Source organism: Rhamphochromis sp. 'chilingali', assembly GCF_963969265.1.
Source record: "Rhamphochromis sp. 'chilingali' genome assembly, chromosome: 20".
NCBI lineage: Eukaryota > Metazoa > Chordata > Actinopteri > Cichliformes > Cichlidae > Rhamphochromis > Rhamphochromis sp. 'chilingali'.
Window position 1 is genome coordinate 18644260 of NC_137947.1, and position 16825 is coordinate 18661084.

The 16825-nt window shown below is 40.4% G+C and overlaps 1 protein-coding gene across 1 annotated transcript in view; it reads left to right on the plus strand.

Moving 5' to 3' along the window:
• Positions 1–16825, plus strand: part of LOC308388051 (protocadherin-15-like) — a 219534-nt gene that overhangs the window by 53730 nt on the left and 148979 nt on the right. Inside the window, exon 2 of the mRNA XM_080868525.1 lies at positions 12755–12873. Coding sequence (XP_080724651.1) covers positions 12783–12873 — 91 coding nt within the window. The 5' untranslated portion in view covers positions 12755–12782. The remainder of the gene's footprint in view (positions 1–12754; positions 12874–16825) is intronic.

The window sequence follows — 16825 nt, forward strand, 5'->3', positions numbered from 1 at the left end:
TGCTTTGCATTTTGTTCTACTTTTTGAAATTCCTATTCAATATTCAGTAGTATTGTTAAAAAACAAACAAAACCAAAACATCAGACATCATGTTATGTGGAATTATGCTGTATATGAACATTTCAGATTACTTTAATGTGCACAATGAGGAAGAATATAAACGTGCCTAGACTTGTGCACGGTACTTCTATGACTACTACAAACACACATGCACATGCACACACAAACAAGCACACCACAGACACAGCCATCTTGCTGCCATCACTTTCTCCTGACACTAAATTACAGAATAAGGCATAAACATCAAGAACTCATTACTACTAATTATATGTTATCCTTGTATGCTTTAGAATGTGTAATAGTTTGTATGACAATAAAGAATAATGGATGATTATAGCTTCTTTCTGAATCTACCTCCTAGTTTTGGTTTGCCTTGTTTCCTTGTGCAATAACATTTGCATAACACAGTCCTGGTGCAATGACAAACATATGCAAAACAAACTGCATAAATTTTAAAAAGACTTTCTTTTTTATTTTGATTACTGTACTGTTGTCAAACACCCTTTGTCCTGCCTGACTCATATGGATGATTGATCAGTGAGCTTATCAGTCATCTGTGCGTCCCCCCCACAAGTGGGACATGCGTTCCTCATAGAGGAACACCCCGATCACCTAAAGGATCTTTATCGAAATTGTGCTCAACTTGGTCAAGATTGTATTGTTCGTGTTGAAAACTCTCTTCCATTTTCAGAAGTATTGCTACTCCTCCCAGAATATTGATCCAGTTTTAGTGAAACAGGAAGAATTTGTCCTCGGTGGATATTAATTGTCATTAGTTTGTACAATACAGCCAGCCAGTAAACAAGAAAATCTAAACATTTCTTTCTGCAGCTCATAAATTATAATCTCTGAATTTTGATGGATTTTCATTGTTGCTTTAGTGAAAGCATTTATCAAAGTTCTCTTTTCCTCAGTGCTCACAAACCAACGTTATCCTGAATAAATGTCACAGAATATTGATTTTGGCCATACATTTTTTTAACAGTTTAAACAAATTTTCCAAAGTACTTTTGGTTAATCAAATTAAATTTCTCCTCAGGGTATTTTTTTTGCTATATTTAATCATTTTATATGATTTATATGCTTTCTTTTTTTAATCATTTTCTAACTGTGATCTTTGATTAAACTTGACAAATTAGTTTATTTTTTCTATATTATAAAACCTAGAAACAAATGTTATTTTTTTTCTACTATTATAAAACAAAACTTTTACATTTAATATATTATTATATAGAAGAGATTTGTTAGTGGTGCTGATGATTACTAAAAATGGATGTAGACATGCTATGTTTTTCAGCTTGTGAGTTTTAAATCATTACTACAAGCAGCCCTGATTTCTTTCGTTCAACTTACTTTGCTCAAGTATATTTTTATCTCTGAAAGTACTCTGCATAAACAGGTGCATAGGGTTGTTTAAACCATCCCAGCCCATCACAATAATTATGAGAGCACTTGAGGCCCACATCAAATCTTTCATTTGATGCTAGCAGCAGCACAAAAGCACATAATGGTGTTTATACATTTTCCCATTAGGGTCAGTCTTCCCAGCCAAAATACCCATGCTAAACAACTCAGCCTTTATGCATCTGAACCAGCAGGCTTCTTCACAGGGAAATTGATAAAACGCACCTCTGACACAGGTGGGATGGGGGAAAAAAGTTGCATAATTAGGGAACCTGAATGAAAATTTACTGCATAACAGCTTTTCATTTCTGTGTCAAGTGCACACTGAGATCACTACTCGCAGTAAGCGCTACTCTCTCGCACAGCCACATACATACGATGAACAGTCACTTAGGAAACACTCATCTGATAATAGCAGTTACATCATCCTGCAGAGGGAAGCACCTGCAGTGTTAGTGACTAAAGACAAGATGGTATATTACATTTTAGAGCAATGCAGTAGAGGTTTACTACTACCAGCTTGTTAAGAAAACGTCTCATGTAAATGCTATAGATGCTGATAATATGAATGCTGATTACTTTAACAAGGATTTTACTGCACAAAAGCTTATGGTAGTTATAAATAATTTCACTTAGTCACTGTCCCAGAAATTGTGCAGCCATCTAAATATAAGAGCTGCATCGGCTGTTTACACACAGTTCGAGTTGTACACAATTTATTAAGCTTGATTAGGTGTATCTAATTGAGTGCTATGGAACCTTTTACCTGCTACAACCCTGTGTGGTACCTATTAATCCAGACCAAAGAACAGGAGCTTGTATAAATAGGCTACAGCTGCATGCAAGAGGGATTCCATTTTATCTCTAGAATGCATAAACAAACTTGTCCGATTCGTGTTAAGTCATGTTTTACTTGCTCTTTAGTGCGTAGCTGGATATTAATGAAATGCAGCAAGGATGGGTTATTAGTTCTGGAAGTGACAACCATAAATGTGTTACCTACGTAATATCTGATTATGATGGTATTACAGTCTGTGGCTCCATGGTCACATGACATCTCATGCCTTTGAGGACATTCTAAAGTCTCGTAATAAAGGATGGGGGTATGTTGTAGCGCAGTGAGTGATCAATCAGAAGCTTAAAATGACTGTTTGAATAGGGTCCTTGAAGTGATTTTCTTTCCTTTTCTGGCTCTACTTTTATGCCATAAGATTGACAAAGAGCTGCCTTTTGTAGAAAGTAAAACTGAAATACAGTTGGAAAATGTATGAGAAATGATTTTTTTTAATATATATATATATATATATATATATACTTAAATGGCCATGATTATAGTACAGAAAACTGAAAACCTAGCAAGGCATAAAAGGCTATTTTTTCATTTTACTGTGACTAAGAACAGAAATAAAAAGCATTCAAATGGACCTGAAACATTTTCCTTTGTATTCTTGTCATTGGTTGAACCAACACTGACTCAGCTGAATTTGTATGATATGATTCGGTTATGCACATTATTCATGGCAAGTCAATATTTAAACAAATATTTTTCATAACACACAAATATTTTTGTAATGATATTGAAATTCTGGTGAGATGTGAAACCAACTAGACACATTTTTCAGCTTTTTTTTTTCTTCTTTTTTTTGTCAACAGAAATGTTAGTTGGCCAAGTAAATTTTTCATATTTTATTTATGTGTAAGTTCTTAGTTATGCAGCCACCCCCTTTTCGCCCCCTGATTTTGTGAACTCGAAAGAGTGGTGCAGTTTTGCAGATTTGATCTAGAAAATGAAAATATCATTCTTTGACAAAATAAGTTGGAAAAAACCCTGCTCAACAAAGTAATGAGAATTTAGTACTGGACGACAACCCACAATCAAAAAAGGGTTCTGGTGTTTGCACTGCTAACCTAAGCCACTCTCAGCAAATGAAAATGTGGAATTTTTTAATATTCTTTAAAATTTGATTTAGTCACTGAAAAATGTGTCAAATGACTAATAAATACTCTATTCATACATTATTTAACCTTGTCAGGTAAACTGTACTTCCTTTAGTCTGTTCTATTTATTTTAAAATGATTGATTAGTACATACCTATTCTCCTGTTTAATCAATTTGGGGGGAAAAAATGGGATGGGAGTATCTGGCCTGGCAGTGCAGTGGATTATAATATGTTTGTCTCAGTGATCAAATACAATGTAACTGGTTAATGTATTGCAGTTTGTAGGAGCTGGAATTATAGAATTACAATTTACAGATACATGAGAAAGATGTGGTTTTAATACGGGCTGCTTGTCTCGATGTTTAGCCTGGTGTATTTCTACTTGGGTGCGAGCCATGTGCAGATGAGTCTGTTAGCCAAGGCTAATCACTTCCATCGTTAGAACACTGGAGCTCCCTTGCTGCCTCTGATTTCATCTTTTAGGTAATGAATAGCTTCGAACTGGTCTAGTACGCCTAATCACACAAACTAACATTTGTTAAATTTGGGAGCCAAGCAATGAAGCTGCAGAGGCACTTTTTTAGACTAATTCATTTTCTTTCTCTTCTTGCCACACGAATCTATGGCATCACCTAGAATTACAGAATAAAACAACTTTTTTTTTTTCCCTCACAGTGGCTGAGAACAGCCCCCTGATTCTTTAATCCAAATTTTATATCTTGGATGTGCATTTATGCACACAAGGGACTCACCTTAAATAAATCTTTATTTTTTTTCCACATTCTTCACCAAAAATGCCACTGGTGATCTTCAGCTCAAGGACCACAAAAGTCAGGATATGGATTTAGGATTCTGAAAAGCTTATAAAATGTGATAGCCACGTGGTTCAGGTTTTGAAGCCACAAAACAGGAAGTGCTTCTTAAACTAACCTTATATTAATCTATGGATTTGATATACGTATTCCAGAGAGTTTGCTATATTATATATATATTCCAGTGTGCAACTCAAAGTGTCTAAAGTCTAGATGTGTGCGTGTGCGTGTGCGTGTGCGTGTGCGTGTGTGTGTGTGTGTGTGTGTGTGTGTATATGTACATATGTGTGTATATGTATGTGTATATATGTGTGTATATATGTATATATGTGTGTAAATATATAAAATAGTATATTTTACTACTGAGGGATGCTGGAAAAAGTTTTGTTTTTGTTTATTAGTGCTTAGAGCATAATCATGTCAGGTTGCCATGACAACCATATCATGGTTAGCTTTTTGGTACATGCATCACTACCAGCAGCTACAGTTAGTTATTTTTCTTCTTCCTTCTTTTTTTTTTTTTGTGGACTTTCTGAGAGTGCATGCACGCCTGTGTTTATCTGGGACCTTGCTTGAAGTGGCGTCAGCTTCTTTTAGACTCTAGACTTTAGACGCTTTGAGTTGCACGCTAGAATCGAGGAGTGGGTATCACATTACTGTGACCCTTGAGCTTGATTTTCAGATAGTTGGCAAGTTGAGATCAGTTTGCAGTCTCTAGTTACAAAAGTCTGACATAAGTTGAAGCTTTTTTATTTTTAAGTCCACTTCTTTGTAACTGCAACTGTTCTGAAAACCAATTGAAAGCCAAGCAGTGAGGCATTGTAGGCACCTTTAATATTTATTTTCTCTTTAGGTGCATTTATCTACCAACACTATGAACTGTATGCTCCGTTTTATTTATTGATTTTCCAATATATAAACAGCAGCAAACAACATATAATATAAACATATTTCAAAGAATTTAAATAGAAAGAATCAGCTGAATCAGTTTGAATGTGTCAGGACAATCTGCTACTGCTAATTGGGATGCATTAAGGTTGTAAACATGGCTGTTTAACATGAAACACGACTGAAAGAAAAACTTCCTGTGCTCCAGTTTGTCTGGCACTGTTTATTAAAATGATGTCTGTTCTAAAAAAGCATACTGGCAGCATGCCCCAGGTTTTATGACTTAGATGTTTGCATAATTTTAAGAGCGTGATTTCTCATGTGGTCACTTAATGAATGCTGTAGCTTTGTACTGTAATTGGATATGAGAAGGAGGTGTTTAAGGTGCAGTCTGGGGATTTTGTTACATTGATTTGCAGTGAGCTTTCCCTCTAAGGAGACAAGTGGACCCAAACGATATAAGGGGCAAGTTCTTTTTTCCTTTTCCTTTAATTTGTCATCCAGCTTATGTAAGAGTAATTTCTGAGTGTCGTATCAGTCACATTTTATCAGTGAATCTTGGCTTTTTTTTTTTTGCCTCTAGTCTGTTTTGTTCTGCTGCAGTGGTTGACTGTTCTGTTACATATTTATCAGACACTAGTCTTACATTCTTTTCACTCTAAAAATCTTCCTCTGGCAGCAATCAAAGGGGAACAGCATCAACACTTCCACTTAGCAGCTGGAAATCAACAATGAAGTGTCATTACTACAGTATTTGACTTGTCACCATTTCAGATGCACATTCTTTGACAATTTGAGCATTATTTTAAAAGTGAGTTGTTTTTTATGCAAAAACAAGCAAAGCAGTTCAAAGAAACAGAGAAGGACTATAAAACATGGCACTATACTTGCAGATCACAAAGGTCTGTGCAGAAAAAATGTTTTAGTCCGTTCAATTTTACAAATATTTGTTAGAAATGGCTCCACGCAAGTGAAATATAAATTATTAGGTTATAATGTATTGTTTATATTGTAGTGTCCCTCTAACAGAAGAAAGAGATGTCGGTGTTTATTAAGAATAGTAACACAGGCTACTGTGGGTCGTAGCCAACGCCAAAACAACAGGGAAAAACGTGCTCTCCAGAATCAAAACAAACCCCCGACTCTCGCTCCTTTTTTCCCCACACACCCACAACATTCTCTAACACCCGCCCCCCAAACACTCTCAGCCAACCACACATATGATCTCTTCCAGACTCTCTGTCATCTGTCACAATAGTGGTGGAAGAGTCTGTAGGGGTGGAGTCCAGGTCTGTCCGTGGCCCACCCTGTTGTCCCAGTGAAGTGGCCGCGATAGGGGGCCAGTCTGTCCCGGTGCAGGGCGACCCTCCATCCCCTTGTGGGCAGTAGTACCCTATACACCACTTCCCCCAAGCGTTCCAGAACCTTACAGGGTCCAACCCAGTCACTGTCCAGCTTAGGGCATCTGCCCTTTTTCCTCTGGGGGTTTTACACCCAGACTAGTTCCCCGATGTCAAAATGTCGGCCTCTGGAATGGACGTCATAGTTCCTCTTCTGCCGCACCCCCGCACTTATCAGTTTCCTCCTAGCAAAGTCATGAGCAGACTCCATGTAATCCTGGAGCTTCCTCGCATAGTCAGGACCCGGTTGATCCCCATCAGCATCAGGGGGTCGGCCCATCATCATCTCCGCTGGAGTCCGGATCTCCCTGGCCAACATCAAGAGGGCAGGGGAGCACGAAGTGGAGTCTTGGACCGCCAAACGATATGCCATGAGGACCAGGGGAACATGAGTGTCCCAGTCACGTTGATGTTTAGCCGTCACTAGCGCTAGTTGCTCTGCCAGTGTATGGTGAAATCTCTCAACGAGTCCATCACTCTGTGGGTGGAGGGGTGTTGTACGGGTCTTATGGGAGCCTAGTTTCTCGCACATGGCCGCAAACACACGGGACTCAAACACCCAGGATGTCCATCCCCACCCTCTAAATAGGGTACCCTGCCGGAAACTGTCGCTGATCCTCAATCCACCCAGGCACTGGTTTGATGTCAGCATCCTCTTCCTGTTTATGTCTCCACTCTGTTACATCCACAGCAACCAGCCTCTGACTGGATGGCCGTTCCTCTACCCCCGTCACAGCACACTTTACATCGGGCACCAATTGATCCTCCTGAGCTTCCTTCCTCTCACAGTAGTGGCATCCATCTTGGGCACAGGGTCTGCGGGAAAGCGCATCTGCATTTCTGTGCTGGGCCCCAGGTCTGTGTACAACCTCAAAATCATAAGCCTGCAGCTCCTCAATCCAGCGTGCTAGCTGCTCCTCTGGCTCCTTAAAAGACACGAGCCACTGCAAGGCAGCATGGTCAGTTCTGACAATAAAGTGGAGACCCCCGAGGTAGTACTTAAAGTGGCGTATGGCACATACCACTGCGAGCAGCTCCCACCTTGTGACACAATACTGGCGTTCAGCTTTGTTGAAGGCCTGACTATGGTATGCCACCACTTTCTCCCCGCCGGGTGTCACCTGGGCTAGCACTGCACCAGATCCAACACTGCTGGCATCTGTGTCAAGGACAAAGGGCAGAGGGGGGTCAGGTGAAGAGAGCACTGGGGCCCCCGGTAGGGCTTTCTGCAATGAGGTGAAAGATCCCTGGCAGCCTGCTGTCCACTTGAAGGTCACACTCTTATGGAACAGGTGGAACAGTGGCGCGGCTATGCAGGAAAAACCCCTTACAAACCGTCTGTGGTACGATGCCAAGCCCAGGAAGCTCTTTAACTTGTGCACAGATTTTGGGGTGGGCCAGTCCTTCACAGCTTGGATCTTATCATCCATGGTGCCGCCCCCCAGTCGGTGGCCCAGGAACGTGACCTCACGTCGCATTAAGCAGCATTTCTTTGGGTTGAGTTTTAGTCCTGCTGCCAATACCCTCTCCAGGACCTGTCTGAGGGCCCCAAGGGCAGCGTGGAAAGAAGCACCATGGACCAAGATGTTGTCCAGGTACACCACGCATTCTCCGTGGGGAATTCCAGTGAGCACCTTATCCATGAGTCTCTCAAATGTGGCAGGGGCATTGCAGAGACTGAAAGGAAGAACTTTAAATTGCCATAAGCCTCCGCTGGTAATAAATGCAGTCTTTGGTCTGGCATTTGGTGCGAGGGGTATCTGCCAGTACCCGCTGTGTAGGTCTAGGGAGGAGAACCATGAGGATCCCGCCACAGGGTCAAGGGTCTTATCTATACGCGGTAGAGGATATGGGTCCTTCTTTGTCACCTTATTCAAGGGCCAGCCCCATCACACAGTAACTCTCTCTCTGTAGCCAGCTCCAGGGACTCCTGAAGGGATTTAGGATGAGCTAACAATGTCTGGATCCGCAGCTCATCCAGAAGCAGGGCCTGGAGGAAGTGGTCACAAGCTAATTCGCCCTGGATGGTGGGGGGCATGTGGGCATAGGTGCGGTGGACCAGCCCCTCAATGTCATTAGCTAGGTCCCTAATGGACTCCCCCGGCTGCACAGTTCGGAGCGCAGCAGGCTTGGAGCAGAGCAAGAACCGAACCGCCTCTTCAGAGCCCAAACCAAAGCATCATAATCCCCCCTCCCTCTGGGCTCAAAAGCAGCAAGCTAGACACGGCATCGCCAGTAAGGCACATAGGTAGCTGCAGGGATTTCTCTTCAGCAGACCACCCACCGGCCCTGGCAAACAGTTCAAATTGTGCATGAAAAGCTTCCCAGTCAGCCATGCCATCATACCTGGGGGTCTTCATGGAAGCGTGGAAAGTGCCTCTATACATCGGCATGTCTCTCTCCACACCCCCCCCCAGTCGCTGTAGGAGTCCCCAAAGAGCTCTGTCGGCCACCCGAATGGTGAGAGGATGCAAAGCTGGCTTCTGTCGCCATATTTGGCTCACCCGCTCTCTGTGCTCCGTGAACCTCCGTTCCCCGGCGGAGTAGCCGTGTCCGTGAGTGTCCGCTGTAGGTTCTCCCTTGATCTTGGAGTAATCCATTGGAAGCATTCCGCACAGTCCCGCAAAAATCTCCAGCGTCCACAGCCGATGCCGTGAGTCAGGGCGGCACGAGCACAGATAACTCTGGAGGCGAAAGCTTCACTTTCACTTCTGACACCAGTGTAGCGTCCCTCCAACAGAAGTTGTAACCCAGTCCATTACACTATGCTTGAGGACAACTTTAATTGTGCTGTCACTTTGTTCATTTATCATGCGGGTAAAAGCACAGCTTTTAGGAAGATAATGGGCATAGGGCCAGAACTCTAAGTTAAGGTAATCTACTTTTCATATAGCTTTCTCCATTGTGATTATGCACCTCAGTAACACCAGATTGAGGAGCCTCTCCTTATAATTTTCGCTTTTGTGTAGCTTTCACACATCTTTCCTAGTCAGACTGAAAAATAATAATAGGAAAGGCTATAGAGACTGCAATGGCACTGTAAAATTGTTCTTGACAGAAGCAAAATGTTTTTTCCATAACAGTATATTGTGAAAGGGAAGAACAATTTTTTTTTTTTTGTATTTTCTGCTGCAAACAGTAGACAATGAATATAAATTGGCAATGATTTGTTTTTTGCCACTGGTGACCAACCTATAATCAAATCATTTTGTTTGTTACAAAATGTGCTTATGTAGAATAAATTGAACAGAAGTGTTATCTTTCCTTTTGTATCTACAAAGAGAAATACATATTAACAACAATAATCTACAGTGAGTCTATAAAGGTTTGAATTTCTTCTTTTGTTTTGTAATTTTGCCTTTTAAAATCCATTGTGGTGGCGTTACAGTCAATCAGTCAAGATGTGATTTAAGGGCAGACTTTTGCTTTAATTTAACAGCTCATGCAGAACAAAGGTTTGGACAGTTTAGAATGATATAAAATGGAAATTAAAACTACAGACACTTTGATTCATTATTTTTATTTTTAGAGACTCAAAAGTAATGGTCTTCCTAGCATTCTAGCATTTCTGTGCTAGGCAGTGCATTTCAAGAAGGTACCAGACAATTTGGCCAGTACTAAAGTTTTTTTCTGTCTCTGGGTTAATGATGATGATGATGGTCTGCATCATCATCATTATTGAATCATTAATGAATCTTGATTGTTGTATTTCAAATCTACCATGATGGTTTAAAGAAGAAAATGCTTAAATAGGTAAACAATCTTGTTTAATTCTCCCCAAAAATGCATGGAGCCAACTTTACAGAGCAAAAAAAAAAAAAAAAAGCACCCGCACTTTATTACACAGTAAGGGGAGATAAGGTCACCAGCAGAAACCAAAACATTACCTGAACCACTTAAAAAAAATTTAAATGTCATCTGGGATTCTAATACAGACTGTCTCAGTAGTAAAACCTGATTGAACACTTCCATTTTTCTAATATAATGTTTTTAAACATTTTGCTATAAAGGGTAACTTTGAAACTGGTTTATATTTGTTGTAGTTTGATGAAGCAATGCTGGGTTGTGTTTAGGACTTGTTCAGTACTGACATCTCTGGCAGCTGATCTGCACCAAAGCACATGAACAGGAAGAGGTGGAACAACTCTATTCTGGATGAGAGGCGATCAAAGTAACACAAACAGAGGAGAAAACAGAGACGAGCACATTTTCTTCCTTTCAGGAAGTGCAAAGCCCCTGCACTGAGGAGTAGAGAACTACATCTTCACTATCTATGTAATCCATAACTCTGATTGCTTCATTCAACTCTGCCCACGCTATTGTAATCTTCTCATTATTGTCCTCCCCCAAAAGTTTAATCACTTTTCATCAAAGAGAGAGGATGGCAGAGATGCTGTATAAACATCTAAAAAATTTCTACAGCAACTTGCGGGGGTAGTTGTGATTGAATTACTGGGACATGATATGCATCAAGGTGGAGCAGAGTGGAAATAAACTGTTTCTGTTTGAGCTTTTTTTTTTTGTTGCGTTGTTGCTGAAAACCTTGAAATCTCTTGATGATCATTTCATTTGCTATTTTATCTAGGGATTGAGAGTAACGTAGTTTCTATTCTCTGTATGTCCTGTACATGTGGCAGAATTGACAATAAAGGTGACTTTGACTTTGACTTGACTTTGATGATGTCACTTGTGGACCACTATGAAAGTACTGCTGCGTAAACAGAGTATTGGAGGCATTTTACGCCACTTGGTCAGCATCTCTCCAGGTTCCCTGTTCATTAAAGTTGGAGAATCCTTGTTAGCATATGTAAATTAGATACTGTGTTCCCATGTCAACCAAGAAGAAGCTGCGAAAGAAATGACTTCTCTCCTCAGGGTGGCTGGTTGTGCAGGTCTGGGTTTTCTCATGTGAAAGGGATCAAAGCAATCTTACTCAGCCCTCTTAAGAAAGATAGATGTACGAATGTGGGAAATCAAATCTGCTTCAAAAGGGAGCACCACTGGGAGCAAGAGAGATGAGGAAGCAGTGAGTGAATAGGAAACCAGTGTGAAATCACCCCTGTTGTTGCACCATTAGAGACGAGACCACAGTAGTCTCCGGCTGTCCAGAGAGTGTTCGTGGGAGACAACTATTGTTCAGGTGCGTTTGTTTAAAATGTGTTTAGATACGTGTCTGCACAGGTTCGTGTGAAAGTGAGAGGTAAAGGTGTGCTTCCCAATGTGAGTGAAAGACAAAAATGAGTGAAAATAAAGGGAAATCAACATTACAAATAAAGAGGTGCTGATAGTGTGAGTTAGAGGTTTGACTTTGTCAAGCGTGCTTTGATATGAGAGTGTTGATGCTTGTGACCCCCCTCTTGTCCCCTTAGCATATGCTATGAAAGCTGATTTCACAGCTTATCAGCTGCAATGAGAATAAGCCTTGTGAGTGAGGTGTGACATCAAATAGCACAGACAGATAGAACCCTTCTATTCCTCATACTGACACTTTACCTTGCTTTAGCTCGGAGTGAATGCTGTTTGCTGTGGTACGGTGCGCGAGTGGCACAACAAGGCTCAACATATAATCTGTAGGCACTGCTTTGCTTGTAATTTCCACTAGATCCAGAATATGTGTATTTACTTTAAATCCCCCAGTAGTCCACGCACCATCATAATATATTGAGCTCATGTTGTCTGTACTGCAGTTTGTAATATTTGTGATACAACACGGGGGCTTCTTTTTCATCCAGTGTGCAGTGTTAGGCTATTAGATGCTACATGATTTTCTTTTTCTTCTTCATGTGTAAAAAGTATTCACTCTCTGTAGAGTAAGGTGCTTTAAAAGGTTGGTGGTTTGCTCCATGAAGTAGAATGAAGGAAGAAGGTCAGCTTAAAGCGATAGGAGAGGGAATAAATTCCATTAAATGAAAGTTGTAAAAGCTGAAGATGAAATGAGGCAAGCTTTTAAAACACCACTCTTATAGTGACACAGTATTCTAAGTACATTAAAAGCATGTTTGTATTTAGTTTTCCTTGAAATTCTTATGTTAGTCATAGCAGTTTGCCTCTACTTCAGTAATGTTTTACGTGGATGCTGTATTGGGTAACAAGATCAACTGCTTGGGAAAGGAGTGCCCTGTGTTTGTACATATATTGATATACATATGTATGTTAGGCTATGGGTCGGTCTCAGCTGTGCATTTAAGTAACTTAGAGACTGACTGACCAAATGAATGAAAAACTATTTCTGGTGATTTGTTTTGTGCAGGTGGGCAAGCAATAAGGCTTGACGGAAGATGCGACGGGGGTGGTGGCTCGTCAGATGGCTGGGGACAGGAATGGCAATCCTCTCTTTGCTAACCCACAGCTGGGGCCAGAACACAGAAGGTATGAGCAGCCAGCACTAAGGCCATCACTCCTCCTTTTCAGTTAACTGTAGCTGACTCGTCAGTGGACACTTGTAATGTGTGAAAGGCAATGTTTTGGTTTTTTTTGCTACAACAGACCTGCATTGTTAGAAAAAAATTTCCACAGCTACATCACGCTAATTATTATAAAGTATGTGGTAACCTGAGGCGTTAATTGTTTTCAAAGGTTATTATTTAGAAAGAGGATGCTCATTAAGTTCACTGATCATGCTAACATTTTTTGCCTTGTAGTTAAATGCTCAGGTTTATTAGAAAGGTGGTTTTTGTAGTTTCTACTCACTGAGTTTGTAGCAGGTGCTAGTCAAAAGTGATTTCCAGCTGTATAAAATCGGCATGTCTTTAAACATAACGGTTAAAGGAAGCAGCACATACAGACATGCTTCAAATCCCGACTGTGTTGCAATATTGCAATTCAGGTCAACTTTAAGGTGCTGTACTTGAAGCAAATTCCCTTTTTCCCAACTCCGTTTCCTTCTTCGTTTCATCCTGTACCTGCTTCCCAGGCTTTCTTGACAAGAAATTTTTATTAATATAAAAGCATTTCATATAAGAGTATATTTGAATTCAGATTTTCTTGGATTTATGTGATATCTTTTTAGCACAGAAGAGAAGAGAGATGACATCCTTTATGACTCGCTGAACCTTTGAAGGTGAACCTTGTGGTTTCCTTGTTGGATGAGTTCACACTGAGGCTTCAACCGCATTTAATAGATCGGTGTTGGTATGTGTAGTGATGAAACTGTTGACCCAAAGCATAACAGCTGGGGAATATCCTTGTGGGATATGGTTTTGTGGATAATTTCTTTTATTATATTGGCTATTGTACACAAACATACTATTGATTTAAACCGTATTGATTTATAAACATCTCATACAGTGTTGGTGAACATACGGTACAAATAGTGCTTTAGGTTCAGTGACCTTGAGGTAAATTAAACTATGCTTCAGGAAACATGTTTGCTTGAGGACATTTGCTCTATGATGCTCTTTTATCCCTCCCAGTATTCAAACATTACAGTGTGCTGCAGTGAGGTTAGTTATTGGTGGAGTTATTTTAAAGAAATACACTGCTTAGCCCAGCCAAATTTTTTCGTCATGCCAACCCAGTAAAGTAGTAAAGCAATAAAATTAAATGTTCAGCCAATGAAAAATAGCACAGAAAATACCAGTACTGTTTTAGTTGGGCAGCTTAGAACCTCCCTGCAAAGTTGCCCACCCCTTACTCTTTCTTCTATAAACACAGAGCTCTGCAGCAGGAACCCTTCGCTGTGCAGAGTGATCTTTTGTTTCTCAAACTGCACATTCTGGCATATCGAAAGACAATGTAAATTCTGATTTCTATATAAAATTGAACATATTTGTGGCATAACTCTTAATTTTACTGTGGTTAAGTTTTGTGTATGCCACTTCCTGATATATATATATATATATATATATATATATATATATATATATATATATATATATATATATATATATATGAACAGGTCTAACTAACAAAGCAACTGCTGAGTGTATATATTAATGCTAAAATAGTTTGCCCTTTCTGGTTATTAGAATTTCTCAGGATTTAATGCTCTGGTTCTAAACGTTAGGCTGTGCATTTGTGAGTTTCAGAGAAATCAACCCATATACCCATCACATCTCATTGTGTCAGACCTTGTGTGCTTAAAAGTTTTGTCTATGAACTCCAGGTGTGTTAAGGTAAAGAAGGGATATGCCACTACTTCCAGTAACCAGTGGAATCTCTGTATGATTCAACACGGTCTTTGATGTCCACCTACAAACTTATTGTCCATAGCTGCTACTTAAATAGTTAAGTTGGTGCTAACATATTATCAATTAGAAAACAATATTATACAATAAAAACAGTTGTCAGTAATGTTCTATAGTAAAGCTCTAAATTGTTTACTCATAAGTTAAAACATGTCCACTGAGACAAGTGCAGGACAGTCATGATTGTTTAATTAATCATTAAAGCCAGGCCTTCAATTGCAGCTCCGGATTTGCACAGAGTAATGATACCTTACTCTGTTTGCATCAATACTGAGGACACAGCCCTCACAGAGGATTTGTGCTTGCATTCTGTCTGAGCTCCACATGTTGATCGACCCCATACGGTGTGAGCTGGAAAGCTGCAGGTTAGGGCCATACAGGAAAGTCGATGGAAATATGTAATGTGTGTTAAAGCAGCAAAATTTTGCAATGTTTGTCCAACTTTCAGGGCTAGAAGGGCTTAGAAGCAAGCTACAGCAAGCATAAACCTGACACATTACAATGATCTGCGCTGAATATGAAGACTGACCATGTCAGACTTTTTATGCTGATTATCGATGTGGTTGCAGCCTGTAATTTGAGTGGCAGCAGACAGAAATAATTATGAGGCTCAAAAACGATCTCTGATTAGACCATAGTCTGTGAACTGAATTATCCACTGTGTCATAGTTGAAACAGCCGGTGAGACTGAATGTTTACGAACTGTTGTGGTTTTGAAGGGTAAGGGTAAACGTGGGTGCTGTTGTTTCCTCCCTTTGCCACTCACTGTCATCCAGGGATGCTCTTGATTTGAGCAGGGATTTCCACCTCCCTCAACAGCACATCTCTCATCTTCTCACTCATAAATCTTCTTACTCTGCCCACCTCAAGGCGCCCTTGGTATTTGACTCTGTCAGTGTGTTTGTTCTCTATCAAATGAAAACAGCAACCAGAGCTTTTTTTTTTTAATGGCATCAAGCTGTAAGGAGATGTGTGCACTTCCTGTGGATGCCACACTGGCTTTCAAGCAAAGAGATATTATAATACTTAAGTCTTTTAAGTAATATGAATGAGGACTTTGTGAGAGAAAATAAGTCTGGCTTTAAAAAAATGCTTTTCTTCTCTAATGAATTAATTGATTTAATGAATGCATTCATGCAGGGACCTGTTAAAGTATACAGTTTATTCAACAACAAAAAACATTAACTTATTTGTTATTGTGTCATTTTCCTCTAATTAACTTATAGCTCATTCTCTGTGGAAAAAAATAACTGTTGTGCTAATAATTTTTTCCCTCTGTATTCTGTCCCTTAATTCCTGTCCTTAACAGATTTGCTGTTTTCATTTTTAATTAATAATCCTCTCTCCCATGTACCATCCCTTCATGTTCTCCTCCTTACCTTGCAGCATCAGGCTCTCACTTTGCCGTGCTTTTGGTTCAATGTTTTCTCCTGGCAGAAAATCTCTTCACTATTTATATGCAGGTAAACCATGCAGTGCTCCTCATGTATGTCAATTGTTCCCTTGCAGCAGGTTAATGATAATGAAAGGTCAAACTTTAGTCCTACCACAGTGGCCAGACTGTCCAGTCATACAAACAAATCCCTCTGTCACTAAATCCAGATGTTGAGTACCATGTCAGAATATGTGTGGTGAAGTTTGGACTACTTAATATGTGCTATGTGACATCAGCCTACATTCTTCACTCCTACAGTTTGCATCTTTATGCCTGTTAGCCTCTCTTTCCTTCTCTTCCCATCTGCACATCCATTTTGACCCACAATTGTTTGTCTATTTTTGGAATTGTCTGATTAGGACCCAGATGTGCAGACTGTGACTGGCTGCGGCAGAGGATTGTGGAATGGGGAAGCGTTGGACTGAACGGGGGGGAGGGGTTATAATCTGCTTGCCAGTAGGTTGTAATCAGGCTCCGGGTAGGACAAGAAGCGTGATTGGGGGGGAGTGGGGGCCCTCTTGTTAAGATGGCTCCTGCGCTGCCCAGGACAGGCTCATCCTAAAGCTCAGTATGTGAACACGTGTGTCTGGTGAACTGTTCACTGGGAGCGTGATTGCAACCTTTACCGTGCTGTCTGTGTGGTTAACCTCACACAGACACAGAGGGGCAGCAAGGGGGTGGGGGAGAAACTAAAGAAGAG